This window comes from Rhinoraja longicauda, chromosome 26, assembly GCF_053455715.1.
Source record: "Rhinoraja longicauda isolate Sanriku21f chromosome 26, sRhiLon1.1, whole genome shotgun sequence".
Classification (NCBI taxonomy): Eukaryota; Metazoa; Chordata; class Chondrichthyes; order Rajiformes; family Arhynchobatidae; genus Rhinoraja; species Rhinoraja longicauda.
The window spans coordinates 1,956,169-1,979,267 of NC_135978.1; the positions used below are offsets into that span (position 1 = coordinate 1,956,169).

Sequence of the window (23,099 nt, forward strand, 5' to 3'; positions counted from 1 at the left end):
GCGCGCGGGCGGGAGAGTCGACGGCGCGCGGGCGGGAGAGTCGACGGCGCGCGGGCGGGAGAGTCGACGGCGCGCGGGCGGGAGAGCGGGTGAGGGGGAGAGTCGACGGCGGGAGAGCGGGTGGGCGGATGACGGCGGTGCTTGCGGTCCCGGGGGAAGCGGTAAAGGAAGGGTCGACGACGACGGCAGCGGCGGCGGTGGTCCGGGTCCGGGATCGGGTGGGGAAGGCGGCGAGTTGTTGGTGCTGCGCCTCATGGGCGGCGATGGCGTCGCGGGTCTGGGCCTGCTGATGGTCGTGGTGGTGGTGGTGCTACTGGTGGTGCTGGTGGCGGCGGCGGCGGCGGTGCTGGTGATGGCGGCCTCAATGTTCAGTTTAAGTTTAGTTTAGTTTATCGCCACGTGTAGTGAAAAGCTTTTGTTGCGTGCTGACCAGTCAGCGGAAAGACTATACACCAATTACAGTGCACATATACGTGATAAGGGAATAATATTCAGTGCAAGGTAAAGGCAGCAAAGACCGATCAAGGAGGTAGTCAAAAGTATTTTATTGTCATATGTCCCAGATAGAACAATGAAATTCTTACATGCTGCATGCAGCACAACAGAATATGTAAACATATAAATAGACAGGTAGATAGTAGTTCAGCACCGCTGTTCAGTTATTGTTAGGAAAGTAACTTCAGTTGCCTGATAACAGCCGGGGAGAAACTGTCCCTGAATCTGGAGGTGTGCGTTTCCACACTTCTTTTACCTCTTGCCTAATGGGAGAGGGGAGAAGAGGGAGTGGCCGGGGTGAGACTGGTCCTTGATTATGCTGCTGGCCTTGCCGAGGCAGCGTGAGGTGCAGACGGAGTCGATGGAAGGGAGGTTGGTTTGTGTGATGGTCTGGGGAGCAAAAAGCTTGCAATACCCTTTCCTTGAATACTGATGTTGGTTAGAACATTTAACAGCGATAACAGATTCTTACATCTGGCAGATTAATCCTATTTTAATAGATCACCTTTTAAGAGTAATAAAATCGCTCATGTTCCCAGCAGTTAGTGAAAATACACATGAGAGACTTGTTCACCTAGTGAAATACCTGATTGATGATTCCAACCTTTAGTGAGGTCCTCAGTTTCGAAAGATTTCAAGGAAGGATAATGTCGGGTGAGGACTCAGAAAATAAATAGCTTGGATGCCACAAGTTTTATTCTATAAGTGCAGTACTTGCAATAACCAGTTACAGTTTTCACACAGAATTAACCAAAGGTGTGCGATGTACTCTCAATTATATTTCAAATATAGAAAATGTCCCATAAAAGTACTAGAGATGGGAAAGAAATGTTCTTAAACCCTAGAAAGGTGTCATGGTGGCTCAGCGGTAGAGTTGCTGTTTCCATCCCGACTACGGGTGCTGTCTGTACGTAGTTTGTACGTTCTCCCCGTGACCTGCGAGTTTTCTCCGAGATCTTTAGTTTCTTCCCACACTCCAAAGATGTAGGGATTTGTAGGTTAATTGGCTTGGTATAATGTAAAATTGTCCCTAGCATGTGTCGGATAGTGTTAGTGTGTGGGGATCACTGGTTGGTGCGGACCCCGTGGGCCGAAGGGCCTGTTTCCGTGCTGTATCTCGAAACTAAACTAAACTAAAACTAAGCGGGTAATTAGCGTAATGTTTATGAATTGTTTGAAAATATAATCACGCACAAGTTCATGTATCATCTGCAATTTTTTTTCTAACAATTTTACTTTATCAGCTACAACTTCTCTATATCTGTAAATACTACTGGATTTTAAAATATTTTAAGAATAAAGTAGAAATGTTATTTTGTAATAACTAAGCAATTTTGTTCCATTAAAATTTCTGAGGAGATTGGAAACAATCATGGATTTGTCCCACCCCGGTCATTCCTTCTCCCCGCTCCCATCCGCCAGAAGGTGCAGAAGCTTGAAATCGTGCACCACCAGACTCGGGAACAGCTTCTTCCCCTCTATTATCAGGCTTCTGAACGATCCTTCCATAACCTCTACCCCATTGCGGACATTGGACTTTGTCCTCTGGAACTGGTGCGGAACAATGCTGAGAACTATATTCTGCACTCTGTATCTTCCCCTTTACTCTGCCTATTGTACTTGTGTTTGGGTTGATTTGGTTTCCAAATATGAGGAAGGATTTTCTTGCTATTGAGGGCGTGCAACGAAGGTTCACTAGGTTAATTCCCGGAATGGCGGGACTGTCGTATATTGAAAGACTGGAGCGACTAGACTTGTATACACAGGAATTTAGAAGGATGAGTGGGGATCTTATTGAAACATATAAGATTGTTAAGGGATTGGACACATTAGAGGCAGGAAACATATTCCCAATGTTGGGGTAGTCCAGAACCAGGGGCCACAGTTTAAGAAAATAACTGCAGATGCTGGTACAAATCGATTTATTCACAAAATGCTGGAGTAACTCAGCAGGTCAGGCAGCATCTCGGGAGAGAAGGAATGGGTGACATTTCGGGTCGAGACCCTTCTTCAGACACACAGTTTAAGAATACGGGGTAGGCCATTTAGAACAGAGATGAGGAAAAACTTTTTCAGTCAGAGAGTTGTAAATCTGTGGAGTTCTCTGCCACAGAAGGCAGTGGAGGCCAATTCTCTGGATGCTTTCAAGAGAGAGCTAGATAGAGCTCTTAAAGTTAGCGGAGTCAGGTGATATGGGGAGAAGGCAGGAACGGGATACTGATTGTGAATGATCAGCCATGATCACATTGAATGGCAGTGCTGGCTCGAAGGGCTGAATGGCCTACTCATGCACCTATTTTCTATTGTCTATTGATTGTATTTATGTATAGTATTATCCAATCTGATTGGATAGCATACAAACAAAGCTTTTCACTGTTCCTCGGTACACGTGACAATAATAATCTAAAGCTATAATTCCTTGCTGCCGAATCTTGGTTCAAAGAAGTTGTTTTATTTTGGAATCCTTGTTTAATTTATATGTATTGGAGGAACTCAGCTGGTCAGTCAGCTTAAGTTCATATGTGATAGGAGCAGAATTAGGCCATTCGGCCTCGAGTCTACTCCACCATTTAATCATGGCTGATCTATCTCTCCCTCCTAACCCCATTCTCCTGCCTTCTCCCCATAACCCCTGACATCAGTACTAATCAAGAATCTGTCAATCTCCCCCTTAAAAATACCCAATGACTTGGCCTCCACAGCCATCGGTGGCACTTAATTCCACATTTTCATCTGCCTCTGGTTAATGAAATGTCTCCTCATCTCCTTTCTTAAGGTACGTTTTTTTCTTCTGAGGCTGTGCCCTCTGGTCCTAGATCCTCCCACTGTGGAGGTAGATGGGCAGACGACATTTCAGGTCGGGACCCTTCTTCAGACTAAATCTACTTGTCATGAAATCATAGGGTAATAGAGTGATACATTGCGAAAACAGGCCCTTCGGCCTAACTTGCCCATACCGGCAAGTTCCAACTACACTAGTCCCAGCTGCACACGTTTGGTCCATATCCCTCCAAACCTGTCCTATCCATGTATCTGTCTTAACTGTTTCTTAAATGTTGGGATAGTCCCAGCCTCAACTACCTCCTCTGGCAATTTGTTCCATACACCCACCACCCTTTGTGTGTAAAAAATTACCCCTCAGATTCCCATTAAATCTTTTCCCTTTCTTTTTAAACCTATGTCCTCTTGCCCTCGATTCCCCTACTCTGAGCAAGAGGCTCTGTGCATCTACTCGAACTATTCCTCTCATGCTTTTATACACCTCTATAAGATTACCCTTCATCTTCCTGCACTCCAAGGAATAGAGTCCTAGCCTGCCCAACCTTTCTCTGTTGCTCAGACCTTCAATGTTCCCTGGCAACATCCTCTAAAAGATCATAATAATGGAGTGATACAGCTCGGAAACATGACCTTTGGCCCAACTTGTCCACCCCTGCCGTAATGTTCCATCTACACTATGCCTGCATTCTGTGAAGAATATTTCACCTTTGCTTTGATGTCATACGGTCATAAGGAATAGGAGTAGAATTAGGCCATTCGGCCCATCAAGTCTACTCTCCCGTTCAATCATGGCTGATCTATCTCTCCTTCCTAGCCCCATTTTCCTGCCTTCTCCCCATAACCTCTGACACCTGTGCTAATCACTTGGTAATTAGCACGGTAGCGCAGCGGTAGAGTTGCTGCTTTACAGCTAATGCAGCGCCGGAGACTCAGGTTCGATCCTGACTACGGGTGCTGCACTGTAAGGAGTTTGTACGTTCTCCCCGTGACCTGCGTGGGTTTTCTCCGAGATCTTCGGTTTCCTCCCACACTCCAAAGACGTACAGGTATGTAGGTTAATTGGCTGGGTAAATGTAAAAATTGTCCCTAGTGGGTGTAGGATAGTGTTAATGTACGGGGATCACTGGGCGGCACGGACTTGGAGGGCCGAAAAGGCCTGTTTCCGGCTGTATATATATGATATGATAATACACCTATTACTCTTCAACGTTTCAAGGTCAGTTTATTGTTACAAGTACCGATTAAGGTACCGTGAAATTTCAGTTACCAAATTTGAGCTGTGTTCCTCCAGAACTTTGGGTTTTGCTTAAGATTCTAGCCGCTGCAGTCTCTTGTGTGTTAATTTATGTTTATCTTTTTGTGTCTATAGAATCTGCAGGATTGAGCGGGGAGTGTAAGACTTGTGAAGAACAGTCAATGGATGTTCTATCGAGAAGTTTCATTCGAGGGCCCTCACAGTTGGTCTTGACTCCAATGGGCATCAGAGAGGTCCCCAAGACCGGTGGAAGGGACACACTACATCCCTTGCACAACGAGGTCTATCCCCTCAACCCAGAGAAACTGACGGTAGAGCCCGCCAAGGAGGAGGACAATTACAAGGAGGAGGACAATTACAAGGAGGAGGACGATTACAAGGGGAACGGGGTTCTGATCCGGAGCTCCAGGTCCCTCCAAAAGATCCCGAGGAATCATCTCAAGCTATCGTCCAAACTTCAGAAGAAGGGCGAGAAAGCCCAGGCCTCCATCAGTGGACCCACAGGTGAGGGCGAGGGAGGGGACAGTGCTCCAGCCCTGCCCTCAGAGGTGCATAAAACCATCTCTGGACGTCGAATGTGTTGGAAGAAAAAAGCAGACTTCTTGCTATCGATAATTGGCTACGTGGCTGACCTTGGCAATGTGTGGAGATTCCCCTACATCTGCTATCGGAACGGAGGCGGTAAGCAATCTCTGAACCTTGTCATTCTTGATCACCTGCACCATCTCCCAACCCTTCATCTCCCAACCCTTCATCTCCCAACCCTTCATCTCCCAACCCTTCATCTCCCAACCCTTCATCTCCCAACCCTTCATCTCCCAACCCTTCATCTCCCAACCCTTCATCTCCCAACCCTTCATCTCCCAACCCTTCATCTCCCAACCCTTCATCTCCCAACCCTTCATCTCCCAACCCTTCATCTCCCAACCCTTCATCTCCCAACCCTTCATCTCCCAACCCTTCATCTCCCAACCCTTCATCTCCCAACCCTTCATCTCCCAACCCTTCATCTCCCAACCCTTCATCTCCCAACCCTTCATCTCCCAACCCTTCATCTCCCAACCCTTCATCTCCCAACCCTTCATCTCCCAACCCTTCATCTCCCAACCCTTCATCTCCCAACCCTTCATCTCCCAACCCTTCATCTCCCAACCCTTCATCTCCCAACCCTTCAACTCCCAACCCTTCATCTCCCAACCCTTCATCCCCCAACCCTTCATCTCCCAACCCTTCATTCCAAATCCTTCCAATCCTTCACCATTTCCCAATCGGTCGATAGAGTGTGGGAAGAAACTGGAGCACCCGGAGACAACCCATGTGGGAGAACATGCAAACTCCACATAGACAGCACCCGTAGTCGGGATTGAACCCGGGTCTCCCTGTGACCGCGTGGGTTTTCTCCAGGTGCTTCGGTTTCCTCCCACACTCCAAAGACGCACAGGTTTGTATGTAAGCTAGAACTGTAGATGCTGGTTGAAATCGAATGTAGACACAAAATGCAGGAGTAACTCAGTTGGACAGACAGCATCTCTGGAGAGAAGGAATGGGTGACGTTTCAGGTCGAGACCCTTCTTCAGACCCTTCTTCAAGTTTGTAGGTAATTGGCTTTGGTAAATTGTTCCTAGTGTGTAAGATAATGCTAGTGTACGGAGTGCTCGCTGGTTGGCATACACACAATGGGCCGAAGGGCCTGTTTCCTCGCTGTATCTGTAAGGTCTAATCATTTTTCACTGTGCCTCGGAGGACATCTCAATAATAAACTAAACTAAAACTAAACTAAACACCTCTCCCTTGTCACAGTAACAACCTCAAAATGTGTGGGTTAATTGGTCTCTGTAAAATTGGTCCTAGTGTGTAGGGTGTGGATGAGAAAGTGGAATAACATAGAACTAGTGTGATCAGGTGATCAAAGGTCGGTGTGGCTTGGTAGGCCGAAGGGTCTGTTTCCATGTTGTTTTACACCAAATATAGACACAAAGAGCTGGAGTGACTCAGCGGGTCAGGTAGCATCTCTGGAGAAAAGGAATAGGAGATGTTTTGGGTCGGGAGTGTTATACGTTACAGTCTGAAGAAGGCCCCTGACCGAAAACGTCAATTATCCATGTTCTCCAGAGATGCCACCTGACCCGCTGAGTTACTCCAGCACTCTGTTTCTATATTAAACTGAACTAACACTATCTTTGGTATCTATTTTTAGTATAAACCAACATTTGCAGTTCCTTTTTAATACATTACTAGACCAAGTGGACCCGTTGGGCCCTTCCTCGTAGAGGGGGGACAGGGAAGGGGAGAGGGTATGATTGGGTGAGGCCTGGACCCAAAGCTTCTCCTGTATTGTAGCGCCCTCAACCTCCCACTCAAACCCCCTACCCCCCCTCCCCCTACTGACCCACTCCATCCCCCTAGCCACCCCCACATGCCCCTCCCCTGTGGGGGGAATTGAGTGGCTGAGTGTTATACCAATGCATTAGAGGTTTGGGGGAGTTTCAAAGGAGGTTCAGGGGGGATGAATTGGGCGAATGGGGGATGGAGGAGAGGGGATAAGGGGGCTGAGGGGATGATAAGGTGGGTTGTGGGGGGATGATAAGTGGGGTTGAGGGGGTGTGGATGGAGTGGGTGAGTGCGGCTCTTAAAAAAGCCTGAAGCCAATTTAAATTAATGCAGCACAGGTTTGGGGGAGTTAGGGGGGATTGAGGGGGGAAATGGAGTGCGTGAGTGGGGCTCTAAAAAAAATTCTAAACACAATTTCAGTTAATGCAGGAGAGGTTTGGGGGAGTTTTAAGGGGGGGTGGTTGAGATGGGAATGGTGTGCCTGAGTGAGGGGTTGAGGTGGGAATTGAGTGGCTGAGTAAGGGGAGGGTGTTAGACCAATGCAGTGGAGGTTTGGGGGAGTTTTAAAGGGGGCTCAGGGGGGGTGAATTGGGTGAATGGGGGTGGGGAGGGGGGGGATAAGGGGGCTGAGGGGAATGGAGTGGGTGAGGGGGGGATAAGGTGGGTTGTGGCGGGGGATGATAAGTGGGGTTGAGGGGGTGTGGATGGAGTGGGTCTCTTACAAAAACCAGAAACTAATTTAAGTTAATGCAGCACAGGTTTGGGGGAGTTTTAAGGGGGATTGAGGGGGGAATGGAGTGCGTGAGTGGGGCTCTGAAAAAACTCCCAAACACAATTTCAGTTAATGCAGGAGAGGTTTGGGGGAGTTTTAACGGGGGGTTGAGATGAGAATGGAGTGCGCTCTCCCCCCCCCCCCCCCTTCACGCAGTCCATCCCCCTCCTTCTCCCCTCCCTCCCCCTCAACCGCTCCATCCCCCCGCAGCACTGCCGTCAGTCGGGCGGGTGCCCCCCTCTCGGAGCGGGAGAGGTGACTACACCACCCGACGGTCAACGCGGCCCGATCTGAGGAGTGACAGGCGCGAGGCATGCCGGAACGGGCGGCTGTGCTCTGGGGGGGGGAAGTGCATCAGTTAAAGGTCCGGAGACAGACAGACACAGACACAGACAGACAGACAGACTTAATTAATTAATTAATTAATTTCTTGTGTTTTGCATAGCCTATCCCTCTCCCCTTTTATGTCGCGCCCAGGTAACATCCCAGAGAATCACGCCTGACATCCTTGCATTTCCACAATTTGTTTAGTTTAGAGATACAGTGTGGAAACAGGCCCTTCAGTCCCCTGCGTCTGCGCCGACCAGCAATCCCCACACACTAACACTATCCAATTTACCCAAGTACCGAAGCCAATTAGCCTACAAACCTGTATATCCTTGTAATGTGGGAGGAAACCAGAGCACCCGGGGAAAACACATGCAGGTCGCGGGAAGAACGTACAAACTGTGTACAGACAGCACCCATAGTCGGGATCGAACCCGGGTCTCTGGCGCTGTGAGGCAGCAACTCTTGCACTGTGCCACCATGCCGCCCTTGATAACTGGATGGTGCAGGATTGTGGTGTCAATGGTCAGTTCATTGAAGAGGCTGTGTGAAGAGATGGATTTGCAAATAAAGGAACTCACTGTACCTAGGTACATGTGATAGTAAAATCCAGCGGTTTCTTTATTATCATGTGTACCAAGGTACAGTGAAATAATTTCTTTGCATACAGTTAAGCAAGACTATCACCATATATAAGGTAATTGAGATTTGGCGCTGCGGTAGAGTTGCTGCCTTACAGCACTTGCAGCACCAGAGACCCGGGTTCAATCCCGACTCTGGGTGCTTATCTGTACGGAGTTTGTACGTTCTCCCCGTGAACTGCGTGGGTTTTCTCTGAGATCTTCGGTTTCTTCCCACACTCCAAAGACGTACAGGTTTGTAGATTAATTAGCTTGGTATAAATGTAAATTGTCCCTGGTATGTGTAGGATAGCGTTAGTGTGTGGGGATCACTGGTCGGTGCGGACTCGGTTGGCCGAACAGCTTGTTTCTGCACTGTATCTCTATACTAAACTAAACAAACACTATCCCACACAAACTAGAGACAATTTTACATTCATACGAAGCCAATTAAGCTGAACTTCATTGGAGTGTGGGAGCAAACCGGAGATTCCGGAGAAAACCCACACAGATCACGGGGAGAAGGTACAAACTCCGTACGGACAGCACCCGTAGCCTGGATCGAACCCAGGTCTCTGGCACTGTAAGCAGCAACTCTACTGCGGCGCCACCCCGACGTTCTATTCCTCTGATAACTTTCTTTGCCTTTTGCAACAGCTAAGACTTTGGTCTAAAGTATAAAAAGGAATTGCAGATGCTGGTTTACACCAAGGATAGACACAAAATGTTGGAGTAACTCAGCAGGCCAGGCATAAGTTCATTAGTTCTTGGGGCAGAATTAGGCCATTCGGCCCATCAAGTCTAATCCGCCATTCAATCATGGCTGATCTATCTTTATCTCACAACCCCATCTTCCTGCCTTCTTCCCATAACCCTTCTTCCTGACACCCATACTAATCAAGAACCTATCTCTGCAGTAGAAATATCCATTGACTTGGCATCCCCAGCCTTATGTGGCAAAGAATTCCACAGATTCACCACCCTCTGATTAAAGAAATTTCTCCTCATCTCCTTCCTAAAGGTACGTCCTTTAATTCTGAGACTATGACTTCTAGTCTTAGACTCTCCCACTTGGCAGCATCTCTGGAGAACATGGATAGGTGACGTTTCACTGAAGTAACTCAGCGGGTTAGCCAGCATCTCCAGATAACAAGGATAGGTGATGTTTAGGGTCGGGACCCTTCAGACCTGATCTGAAATGTCACCTATCCATTTTCTCCAGTGATGCTGCCTGACCCTCTGAGTTGCTCCAGCACTTTGTGTCTATCTTTGATATAAACCAGCATCCGCAGTTCCATTTTATTCTACTTCTTTACCCATTGTGCTGCAATAGTATTTCTATTGTATACCCAACTCCCTTTCAAAAGTAAACATTGAATCTACTTTCTCCAATCTTTCAGTTTAGTTTAGTTTAGAGGTACAGCGTGGAAACAGGCCCTTTGGGCCATCGAGTCCACGCCGACCAGCATACCTGACAGCACGTTCCAGGCACCCTCCACCCTCAATGTAAAAGCCTTGCCCCACATATCTTCTTTAAACAGAACGTACAAACTCCCTACAGACAGCACTCGTATTCAGGATCGAACCCGGGTCTCTGGTGCTGTGAAGCAGCAACTCTACCACTGCGCCACCGTGCCGTCCTAGGTGCTGGTTTACAAAAAAATGCACAATTGCTGGAATAGCTCAGCGGGTCAGGCAGCATCTCTGGAGGACATGGATAGGTGACGTTTTGGGTCAGGACCCTTCTTCAGACAGGGCAGAAAAAAATGGAAAAGAGTGCTGGGGCGTGACAAAGTTTGGCAAGTGATAGGTGGATACAGGTGGAGGGGGGAGAGAAAAGGAGAAGGCGGTTGTTTGTAGATTAGTTACCTATAATTGTGAATTAATTGTTCCTACTGTTGGGATTAAACTGCCCAAGTGGAATATGAGAGGAACAGATAAAAGCACAGTCTGTAGCCCAGCATATGGGAATCAAGAACCAGAGGACATAGGTTTAAGGTGTGAGGGGGGGGGGGGGGGGGGGGGGAGATTTAATAAGAACCTGACAGGTAATATTTTTATACATACGGAGGTGGGTGTATGGAACAAGCAGTCGGAGGAGGTAGTTGAGGCAGGTACTATCGCAACATTTAAGAAACATTTGGACAGTTACATAGATAGGACAGGTTTAGAGGGTTACTAGCCAGGCGTGGACCCGTTGGTCCCAAATCTCTCCTGCAGGCCCGGCAACCCTCCGTGCAAACCTCTCCTCCTGTCTTCAGCCGCTTGGCCACCACTCCCGTCATTCGTGTAGGTCCTGCCCCCCTCCAATCGGCAACCCTCCCCCAACTGCGCACGCACGGATGCAGCGGCCATCTTACGTCAGAATTAAAGTTTAAAAAGTGATCGGCGGCCATCTTACGTAAGCATTAAAATTTAAAAAGTGATTTTCAAATCTCTCCTGCGGGCCCGGCAACCCTCCATGCAAACCTCTCCTGCGGGCGCGGCAACCCGCGTTGGGTGCAAGCCTCTCCTGCGGGCCCGGCAACCCTCCCCCAAGTGACGATCTGTGGACCCATTGGCGGCCGGGGAGTGTCCTCCGGGGCTGTGGGTGGGCGAGGGGGGACAGGAAAGGGGAGAGGGACCCACTCACCTCGGCCCCGTGCAGCCATCGCGTCGGCCAGAGCGAGCCGTGGACCCGTTGGGTGAGAATCTCTTTGGCAGCGGTGGCGAACAGCGGCCACGCCCATCTTGTTTGACCCTCTGCCGCCACACTGCACCACAGGAGGAAGATCATGCGTGGGGCACGCCAGGACGGGCGCCGGTCCTTCCGACAGGGGGAAGGAGCACATTTGTAAATTTCCCCGGTGTGGGACGAATAAAGGAATATATTATTATTATTTGTCACCTATCCATGTTCTCCTGAGATGCTGCCTGACCCGCTGAGTTACTCCAGCACTCTGTGAAACGTCACCGATCCATGTTCTCCAGATATGCTACCTGGCCCGCTGAGTTACTCCAATGTTGTGCCTATCTTTGATATGTCCTTTTATTCTGAGGCATTTCCTTCTGGTCCTAGACTCTCCCTCCCACTACTGGAAATATCCTTTCCACGTCCAATCTATTCACGTCTTTCATTATCTTGAAGGCTTCAATGAGATCCCCTCCCACTCCCATTGAGATCCCCCAAAATAAGCAGTGATTACACGAGATTTTGACCCGAAATGTCACTATTCCTTCTCTCCAGAGATGCTGCCTGTCCCACTGAGTTACTCCAGCATTTTGTGTCTATTTACACAATATTCAGTTTAGTTGAGTTTAGTTTATTGTCACGTGTACCAAGGTACAGTGAAAAGCTTTTGTTGCGTGGTATCCAGTCAGCGGAAAGACTATACATGATTACAATCGAGCTATTTACAGAGTACGGTGTATTTACAATGTATTACAATGTAGTGGCCTGGCGGAGGCCAGAGAAAAGGCAAGACGCCAGGCAGTGTTTAGTTAGATTCTTTTATTAGGCTGTGAGCTCCTGCCCACAGCGTAGTTCTCCTAGGGATAAGATACGCCTTCCCTTGGCCTGGCTTTTAACCCCTTTCGCCTGTCCGTCACGTAACAACGGGGGCTGACCCAAGGAGTGGCCTGATCCGCCACAGGACCCCCCCCAAGAACCGGAGGACCCCTTTCGCCTGATCCGCCACAACAGTACATTTACAATACAGTACAAGGGAATAACGTATAGTTCAAGGTAAAGCCAGTAAAGTCCAATCAAGCATAGTCCAAGGGTCACCCAAGCAGTAGATAGTATAAGAAAATAACTGCAGATGCTGGTACAAATCGATTTATTCACAAAATGCTGGAGTAACTCAGCAGGTCAGGCAGCATCTCGGGAGAGAAGGAGAGTAGATAGTAGTTCTTTATCTAAACGTCAGAGTTTAAAATCAGGTTCTTGGGTTGAAACTTTAAACTTTAGAGAGAGAGTCCTCGGAAATAGGCCCTTCAGCCCACAAAGTCTGTGCCAACCAGCCATCACCCTGTACACTAACACTATCCTACACACTAAGAACAATTTACAATTTTACCGAAGCCAATAAACCTACAAACCTGTATGTCTTTGGAGAGTAAACCGGAGCACCCGGAGAATACCCACGCGGGGGAGAACGTACAAACTCCGTACAGAGAGCACCCACAGTTATCAATCATTCGTTTATTGTCACGTGTACTGAGGTACAGTGAAGAGTTTTTTTGTGTGCTAACCAGTCAGCAGAAAGACAATACATGATTACAATTAAGCCGTGCACAGATACATGATAATGGGAATAGTGTGAATAACATTTAGTGCAAGATAAAGCCAGTAAAGTCTGATCAAAGATCTCCAATGACGTAGATAATGGTTCAGGACTGCTCTCTGGTTGTGGTACCATGGTTCAGTTGCCTGATAACAGCTGGGAGGAAATTGTTCCTGAATCTGGAGGTGAGCGTTTTCACACTTCTGTACGTTTTGCCCGATGGGAGAGGGGAGAAGTGTCAGTTTTTTGTTACGTGCACCGAGCTACAGTGAAACGCTTTCCCAAAGCTTTCAAGAAAAGGGAGGTAATTAGGATCTTAGTTTAGTTTAGAGATACAGCGTGGAAACAGGCCCTATGGCCCACCGAGTCCACGCCGACCAGCGATCCTTGTACACTAGCACTATCCTACATGTAATGGCAGTTTCTATACCTTCTGTAAGTCCAACTTTGATAGCCATTATTTCTCGGGGATGTGGTGGAGGTATAGCTTACGCGCACACCGCACTCTGAGATAACAAAAATGATTAATTGGTCTTTATTAAAGTAGCACAAATCAAAAGAGTAAGTCATAGCTTTTCTTTCTTATCAACTGTTTCTTCTTCAAACAATACAGTAAAGATTGTGTAGTCGTTACCGTGTGGTCGTGGTGGTAAACCATCCTCCGAGTCTAAACTGACCCACAATCTCCGTGGCTACGCTAATCTCCCCAGATGTGGACACTCCCCATTACGTATCAAATCACACCCACCAGCATGCAAAAAAGACAGAAACTAGAAATATTAAACATAGCCATAATACAATGACAGTAACTAATTTAAGCACAAATGGTTCCTACACTACACACACTAGAGACAATTCACAATTATACCAAGTGAATTAACCTACAAACATGCACGCCTTTGGAGTGTGGGAGGAAACCGGAGCGCCCAGAGAAAACCAATGCGGTCACGAGGAGAACTTACAAACTCTGTACAGACAGCACCTGTAGTCAGGATTGAACCTGGGCCTCTGGCGCTGTGAGGCAGCAACTCTACTGCTGCGCCGATTGTGCTACTGATGTTGTTTTCATCTGTCCTGAACTGCAGGGGCCTTCCTACTGCCCTACATTCTGTTGGCGATATTTGGTGGCATCCCTCTCTTTTACATGGAATTGGCACTAGGGCAGTACCACATGACCGGAGTCATCTCCATCTGGGCAAAGGTATGCCCGCTCTTCAAAGGTAAGCTTTCACTGGAGTTTAGAAGAATGAGGGGAGACCTCTTCGAAACATACGGTATGTTGATAGGCTTGGATAGAGTGGATGTGGAGAGAATTATTCCTCTCTTGGGAGAGTGTAGGACTACAGGGCACAGCCTCACAATTAAAGGACATTCCTTTCGGAAGGAGATGAGGAAAAACTTCTTTAGTCAGAAGGTGGTTAATCTGTAGAATTCTTTCCCACAGAAGGCTGTGGAGGCCAAGTCAATGGATATATTTAAGGAAGAGATAGATAGTGTAAGGGGTTTCTGCGCCGAGCTTTCGCCCGACCTAAGGTCCCCGTGCCTTGCTCTGATCTCTTGACCAGGCCGTGCACACTGGTTCCCCGTGAGTGGTTCGACCCACTCACCCCTTACGGTTCTAGACACTGGGCTCAGATGCAGGAGCTCTTATAGTGCAGAAAAAATTCAACCAGACCAGATTTTAAAACCAGGGTTTAAATTAAAAAAAAGGCTTTTATTCAGCACTTGGGACTATTGTCCATGAATACTTATTATACAGTTCTATAAGACATATCTATAATGCACATACCGAATACATGAATATCTTTTATTTATTAATCACAAAACGCACAGTTCACAAGACATATACCCGAATACCCTTTTCGCTGAAAACTTAAAAGCACACAGTTCCACGAGACATATATCCGAATACCTTCTTCGCTGAATTCTTGAAACACACACAGTTCCACAAAACATATACACGAATACCCTTTTACTTATGAATTCTTAAACACAGTTCTGCAAGACACATACACGACTGTCAGATGGGGAACGCACGACGCATCGCAACCTTGACCAACCCATATTTTAATACACACCCAACGTTTACTCACAACCACCCTCCTCTCTACACTAAACTATGTCCAGGATATGTAGGATTTGAAGTGCATGCTCACCATGGGGTTATTACTGGGGTTACTGGCTGTTCGGTTTTTGCAGTATTTCTTTTCGAGTTGCGTGCCTGTTCCTCTCTCTTGCATCCGTTCTTCTTTCCGACTTTCTTCTTGACTTCAGTTGACTTCGAACCCGGTTTTCTCTGCGCTTCTTGCCTCCTGTCCGTCTTAACTTTTTCACCCAAAGTAGTGGCCAGTTATACTGTTTCTGACCCGTCCTATCTCCCGCCAGATCTTGGAATCTCTTTGTTCAAAAGATATGTATGAGGTTTTCTTCTGATCGGCCTTATGTTCGGGGATACCGGGGATGGCCAGACGGTGTAAATTGGGATTTCATTGTGAGGTGATGGGTGTTAACTGGTTTCCCATCACCTACCAGGTAGTTTTCTATGGGCTATTGTGCCCCCTCACTGAGATGAACTGTTTAGGTCGGCTTGGGGCATTGTGAGTATGCTGATGTCAGCGCCCCAGTGTCTGGACTCCGACCTGGTTTCGTGGGTTTCTGCATGGCCAATACCCATCCTTTGTTCTGGCCATGGCTTTGCAGAAAACCTAGAGACTGGGATGTAAGGTTTTTACCTTTTGTGGCTGGTCACGAGGTCCTGCGGCCATTTTAGGACCCACGGATTGTGACATCCTTTGTTAATCTGACCGCAGCCTTTCTCCGCTATCAGCCCCAGTCTCCCGTTTAAAATGTCCAAACTGCAGCTTTTTGGTATTGTGTTGCTTTCAGAATGAGGGAAAACTTCTCAAATCTTACAATAGATTATTGATTATTACAGGTGTCGGGTTAAGGGGAGAAGGCAGGAGAATGGGGTTAGGAGGGAGAGATGGATCAGCCATGATTGAATGGCGGAGTGGATGATGGGCCGAATGGCCTAATTCTACTCCTATCACGTATAATCTTATGAAGCCCACTGTTTCCTTCTTTTCTCTTAGTCATAGTGATATAGCGTGGAAATAGGCCCTTCAGCCAACATATCTCATCTACACAAGTCCCACCTGCCTGCGTTTGGCCCATATTCCTCCAAACCTGTCCTATCCATGCACCTGTCTAACTGCATCTTAAACATTGCGAAAGTCCCAGCCTCAACTACCTCCTCCAGCAGCTGTTTAGTTCAGTTTAGTTTATAGTCACGTGTACCGAGGTACAATGAAAAGCTTTAGTTGCCTGCTATCCAGTCAGCGGAAAGACAAAACATGATTACAATCGAGCCATTCGCAGTGTAATCATGTATTGTTTTTCTGCTGACTGGTTAGCATGCAACAAAAGCTTTTCACTGTACTTCGGTGCACGTACAATAAACTAAACGAAACTGAAGGTAATGGCGGAAAAGTTGGTGCAGTGTGTTTCCTGCAGGATGTGGGAAGACAGGGACGTCGCTGGAGCTTCTGGGAGCTACACCTGCAAGAACTGTGTCCAGGTGCAGCTCCTGAAGGGACGTGTGGTGAAGTTGGAGAGGCAGTTGGATGACCTCAGGGCCATCCGGGAATGCGAGAGTTTCCTCGACAGGACCTATTGTGAGGCTGTCACGCCAAGGGTCCAGGTCGAGCGAAGGTGGGAGACTGTTTCAGGGGGGAGTGGACGAGGACTACAGGAGACCCCAGTGGCTGTGCCTATTGCAAATAGGTATACCCTCTTGGGAACTGTCGGGGCAGAAGACGTTTCCAGTCCGAGTGGCGGACCTGTTGGCAAGGATACTCGACAGGGGAGACCGAAGTCAGGAAGAACCGTAGTGGTCGGTGACTCCATCGTCCGAGGGACGGACAGAAGATTCTGTGGCAGCAGGAGGGACTTGAGGATGGTCTGTTGCCTCTCTGGTGCCAGGGTTCAACACATCACGGACCGGCTTCAGAAAATCCTAGTGAGGGAAGGCGATCAACCTGAAGACGTTGTGCATGTGGGCACGAATGACGTCGGGCAGAAGAGGAAGGAGGTGCTACAGCGGGAGTTTAGAGAGTTGGGAAAAACACTGAGAAGTAGGACGTCGAAGGTGGTTATCTCTGGACTGCTACCGGTACCTCGTGCTGGTGAGGCCAGGAACAGAGAGATAGAGGGTATGAATTTATGGCTGAGGGGCTGTTGCAGAGAGCAAGGATTTAGATTTCTGGACCACTGGGATCTCTTCTGGGCTAGGGGTGACTTGTACAAAAGGGACGGGTTACATCTTAACAGCAGGGGGACAAACATTCTGGCAGGCAGGTTTGCTAGTGTGACACCTGTGGCTTTAAACTAAGTAGTGGGGGGGGGAGGGGTTGACAAATTGTGAATATGAAGATGAGGTAAAAAAAAGGGAATACAGGAGATATTGCAAAAGACTCTCGGAAGAATGGGAACAGAAGTTCTAGAGGGGCAGGGCCAATTGTGACCGATGTGAGAGGGGAGGTGAATACAGAAGTTAAAGTGTTGTACTTAAATGCGCGTAGTATAAAAAATAAAGTGGATGAGCTTGAGGCTCAGTTAGTCATGGGCAAGTATGATGTTGTAGGGATCACTGAGACATGGCTACAAGAGGACCAGGGCTGGGAACTGAATATTCAGGGGTACACAACGTATAGAAAAGACAGACAGGTGGGCAGAGGGGGTGGGGTTGCTCTGATGGTAAGGAATGATATTCATTCCCTTGCAAGGGGTGACATAGAATCAGGAGATGTTGAATCAGTATGGATAGAAATGAGAAATTGTAAAGGTAAAAAGACCCTAATGGGAGTTATCTATAGGCCCCCAAACAGTAGCCTCGACATAGGGTGCAAGTTGAATCAGGAGATAAAATTGGCGTGTCAAAAATGTAATGCTACGGTGGTTGTGGGAGATTTCAACATGCAGGTAGACTGGGAAAATAAGGTTGGAAATGGACCCCAGGAAAGAGAGTTTGTAGAGTGCCTTCGAGATGGATTCTTAGAACAGCTTGTACTGGAGCCTACCAGGGAGAAGGCAATTCTGGATTTAGTGTTGTGTAATGATCCTGATCTGATAAGGGGACTAGAGGTAAAAGAGCCATTAGGAGGCAGTGATCACAACATGATAAGTTTTACTCTGCAAATGGAAAGGCAGAAGGGAAAATCAGAAGTGTCAGTATTACAGTATAGCAAAGGGGATTACAGAGGCATGAGGCGGGAGCTGGCCAAAATTGACTGGAAGGAGGCCCTAGCAGGGAAGATGGTAGAACAGCAATGGCAGGTATTCCTGGGAATAATGCAGAGGTTGCAGGATCAATTTATTCCAAAGAGGTGGAAAGACTCTAAGGGGAGTAAGAGACACCTGTGGCTGACAAGGGAAGTCAGGGACAGCATAAAAATTAAGGAGAGGAAGTATAACATAGCAAAGAAGAGTGGGAAGACAGAGGATTGGGACTCTTTTAAAGAGCAACAAAAGTTAACTAAAAAGGCAATACGGGGAGAAAAGATGAGGTACGAGGGTAAACTAGCCAATAATATAAAGGAGGATAGCAAAAGTTTTTTTAGGTACGTGAAGAGGAAAAAAATGGTCAAGGCAAATGTGGGTCCCTTGACAGAAACAGGGGAATTTATTATGGGGAACAAAGAAATGGCAGACGAGTTAAACCGTTACTTTGGATCTGTCTTCACTGAGGAAGATACACACAATCTCCCAAATGTTCTAGGGGCCGGAGAACCTAGGGTGATGGAGGAACTGAAGGAAATCCACATTAGGCAGGAAATGGTTTTGGGTAGACTGATGGGACTGAAGGCTGATAAATCCCCAAGGCCTGATGGTCTGCATCCCAGGGTACTTAAGGAGGTGGCTCTAGAAATAGTGGAAGCATTGGAGATCATTTTTCAATGTTCTATAGATTCAGGATCAGTTCCTGTGGATTGGAGGATAGCAAATGTTATCCCACTTTTTAAGAAAGGAGGGAGAGAGAAAACGGGTAATTATAGACCAGTTAGTCTGACATCAGTGGTGGGGAAGATGCTGGAGTCAATTATAAAAGACGAAATTGCTGAGCATTTGGATAGCAGTAACGGGATCATTCCGAGTCAGCATGGATTTACGAAGAGGAAATCATGCTTGACAAATCTACTGGAATTTTTTGAGGATGTAACTAGGAAAATTGACAGGGGAGAGTCAGTGGATGTGGTGTACCTCGACTTTCAGAAAGCCTTCGACAAGGTCCCACATAGGAGATTAGTGGGCAAAATTAGGGCACATGGTATTGGGGGTAAGGTACTGACATGGATAGAAAATTGGTTGACAGACAGAAAGCAAAGAGTGGGGCTAAATGGGGCCCTTTCGGAATGGCAGGCAGTGACCAGTGGGGTACCGCAAGGTTCGGTGCTGGGACCCCAGCTATTTACAATATACATTAATGACTTAGACGAAGGGATTAAAAGTACCATTAGCAAATTTGCAGATGATACTACGCTGGGGGGTAGTGTGAATTGTGAGGAAGATGCAATAAGGCTGCAGGGTGACTTGGACAGGTTGTGTGAGTGGGCGGATACATGGCAGATGCAGTTTAATGTAGATAAGTGTGAGGTTATTCACTTTGGAAGTAAGAATAGAAAGGCAGATTATTATCTGAATGGTGTCAAGTTAGGAGGAGGGGGAGTTCAACGAGATCTGGGTGTCCTAGTGCATCAGTCAATGAAAGGAAGCATGCAGGTACAGCAGGCAGTGAAGAAAGCCAATGGAATGTTGGCCTTCGTAACAAGAGGAGTCGAGTATAGGAGCAAAGAGGTCCTTCTACAGTTGTACCGGGCCCTGGTGAGACCGCACCTGGAATACTGTGTGCAGTTTTGGTCTCCAAATTTGAGGAAGGATATTCTTGCTATGGAGGGCGTGCAGCGTAGGTTCACTAGGTTAATTCCCGGAATGGCGGGACTGTCGTATGTTGAAAGGCTGGAGCGATTGGGCTTGTATACACTGGAATTTAGAAGGATGAGGGGGGATCTTATTGAAACATATAAGATAATTAGGGGATTGGACACATTAGAGGCATGAAACATGTTCCCAATGTTGGGGGAGTCCAGAACAAGGGGCCACATTTTAAGAATAAGGGGTAGGCCATTTAGAACGGAGATGAGGAAGAACTTTTTCAGTCAGAGAGTGGTGAAGGTGTGGAATTCTCTGCCTCAGAAGGCAGTGGAGGCCAGTTCGTTGGATGCTTTCAAGAGAGAGCTGGATAGAGCTCTTAAGGATAGCGGAGTGAGGGGGTATGGGGAGAAGGCAGGAACGGGGTACTGATTGAGAGTGATCAGCCATGATCGCATTGAATGGCGGTGCTGGCTCGAAGGGCTGAATGGCCTACTCCTGCATCTATTGTCTATTGTCTATTGAACTGACCTGCCGGAGGAGGTAGTTGAGGCAGGTAGTATCACAACATTCCATACATCCTCAACCCTTTGAGTGAAAACGTACCCCTCAGAATCTTATTAAATATTTCCCCCTCACCTTAAACCTATGACCTCTGGTTCCCGATGCCACTACAAAAGACAAGAGACTCTGTGCATCTCCCAGATCTATTCCTCATGGTTTTATACACCTCTATAAGATCACCCCTCATCTTCCTGTGCTCCAAGGAATAGAGTCCTCGTCTGCTCAAGCTCTCCCTATAGCTCAGGCCTTCGAGTCCTGGCAACATCCTTGTAAACGATCATTGTCATGGAGTGATACAATGTGGAAACAGGCCCTTTGGCCCAACTTGCCCACACCTGCCAACACGGCCCATCTACACTTTGTAAAATTTGTAAAATTTGTAAAAAACCTTTATTGTCACTACACAAAGTACGGCGAAATTAAAGCAGTCCAGATGATGCAATCACACACAGCAGACAGTACAAAGGATAAACCTTTATCCATAACAAGCTAAACCTAATCTACTGAATTAAACAAACTGACCTCTAATACAATATAGACAAAACAATTACAATACGGTCGAGGCAGTGTACAGTGCAATCAAGACAGCAAGTTATTGCACAGCAATGAGAGCTAACATATTGCAAGTGCCGTTTAAAAAAAAAAAATAATAATGTAATTAAATATAAGGTGCGGTCGGTTGTAACATGTAATAAGTTTAGCAAATGTTAACAATATAAGTGCAGTAGAATGTAAACTTGTATTAAATTGAGGCTTATGTTTTCTGACAAGTAACTGACAGTGTTCCGATCAGTTCCGTTCCTTCCCTTCAGTTTTATGTGAGTGTCTGGCAGTGTTCAGCTCACGTATGACGCTGGGGTAGAAACTGTTCTTGAGTCTATTAGTCCGTGATGTAATGGACCTGAACCGTCTACCAGAGGGCAGCAGTTGGAGCAGCTGATGACCAGGGTGGGAAGGATCCCTCAGGATGTTGGCTGCTCTGCTGAGGCAGCGGAGGGAGTAAAGTTCCTCTAGAGAGGGCAGTGGGCAACCAATGATTTTCTTTGCAGAGTTGATGACCCTCTGAAGGGCTTTCTTGTTTGCCTCTGAGCTGCTGGTGTACCACATAGAAATACAGTGCGTCAGCACACTCTCGATGGTGCAACGGTAGAAAGTCACTAGCAGCTGCTCTTGCAGGTTGTTCTTCCTGAGGATCCTCAGAAAGTAGAGCCGCTGCTGTGCCTTTTTGACTGCCGCTATGGTGTTTGTGGTCCAGGAGAGATCCTCAGCAATATGCGTGCCCAGGAACTTGAAGGCAGGGACCCTTTCCACACAAACCCCGCTGATATGCAGTGGTGTGTAGCCCATATTGTGTCTTCGGAAGTCTATTATGAGTTCTTTTGTCTTGGAAGGATTCAGAGCCAGATTGTTTTCCGCACCTTGTCCCACCTGCCTGCATTCTTTGAAGAACATTTCACCTTTGCTTCGATGCCCCATTACTTCCCGGTCATGTCACAGACTCTGCTACAAGAAACATCCTTTCCACGTCCATTCTATGTAGGACTTTCATTATTGGGTTGATTTTAATGAGATCCCTCTCTCAAGGGATCACTCCAAATAAGCTACGATTACACAGTGATAATCTAAAAGTCAGAGTTTAAAATCACCAGGTTCTTGGTTGAAATTTTAGAGATACAGAGCTGAAACAGGCCCTTCAGCCCACCACGTCCATGCAAACCAGCGGTCACCCAGTACATTAGTTCTATCCTACACGCATTAGGGACAATTTTTACAGAAGCCTATTAACCTACAAACCTGCACGTCTTTGGAGTGTGGGAGGAAACTGGAGCACCCGGAAAAAACCTGCGCAGTCACAAGGAGAACGTACAAACTCCATACAGACAGCACCCGTAGTCAGTAGCGAACCCGGGTCTCTAGCACTGTGAGGCAGCAACTCTACCGCTGCGCCACCAGGCACTCTCCACTCTCTGTAAAACAAGAAGACCTGCCCCGCATCTCTCCTTTTAAACTTTGCCCTTCTCACCGTAAAAGAACAAACTATTGCATGGTGTGACATCTGGATTTTATTACTCGTGGGATGTGCAGCTAACCTATTATAACGTGGAGCCCCCATCAAAGGATGCTCGGGGCACTGTCTTCCCACTGCTGAAACTGCCTATTATTAGTGCAGAATGTTTTCCAAAGTGGGAAGATCAAAAGCAGCAGCAGTAAGGCATGCCCCGCCCACAAGCAATAGCTGAACTCATATGCTGGTTGGGCAATATTGTCACTAACACTTCTCACTGTGTTGAATTTTTCCAGTGATTCAGAAAGTAATTTTTTTTAGAATTCATTGGGAAATGTTGGGATATATTGGGATGGACGGAACCAGCCTTCCTGATGAGTTTGTTAATCACAGACACCCACAGGATTGACAAGCTCATCAGGAAGGTTGGCTCTGTCCTGGGGGCGAAGATGGATTCATGGGAGGTGGTCTTGGAGGGGAGGATACTCCTCAAACTTATGGAGCATCTTGGACAATACAGCTCACCCCCTCCATGACACACTGGTCAACCAGAGGAGCACCTTCAGCAACAGACTGGTTCCATCAAGATGCTGGACAGAATGCCACAGGAGATCCTTCTTCCCTGTGGCTATCAAACTGTACAACTCCTCCCCCTTCTGTCGTGGGGTAGACTGACTCCCCCCCTCCCCAACCCTTGCACATCCCCAATCCTTTCCACTCGTCACTTTAATTTAATGTTTCATGTATTTTGTGTTTT

The 23,099-nt window shown here is 47.3% G+C and overlaps 1 protein-coding gene across 1 annotated transcript in view; it reads left to right on the plus strand.

Moving 5' to 3' along the window:
- The first annotated feature begins 253 nt into the window (after positions 1-253).
- The window catches only part of LOC144606551 (sodium-dependent serotonin transporter-like), a 57,977-nt gene continuing 35,131 nt past the window's right edge, over positions 254-23,099 (plus strand). Inside the window, exons 1-3 of the mRNA XM_078422806.1 lie at positions 254-371; positions 4,646-5,212; positions 13,932-14,066. Coding sequence (XP_078278932.1) covers positions 254-371; positions 4,646-5,212; positions 13,932-14,066 — 820 coding nt within the window. The remainder of the gene's footprint in view (positions 372-4,645; positions 5,213-13,931; positions 14,067-23,099) is intronic.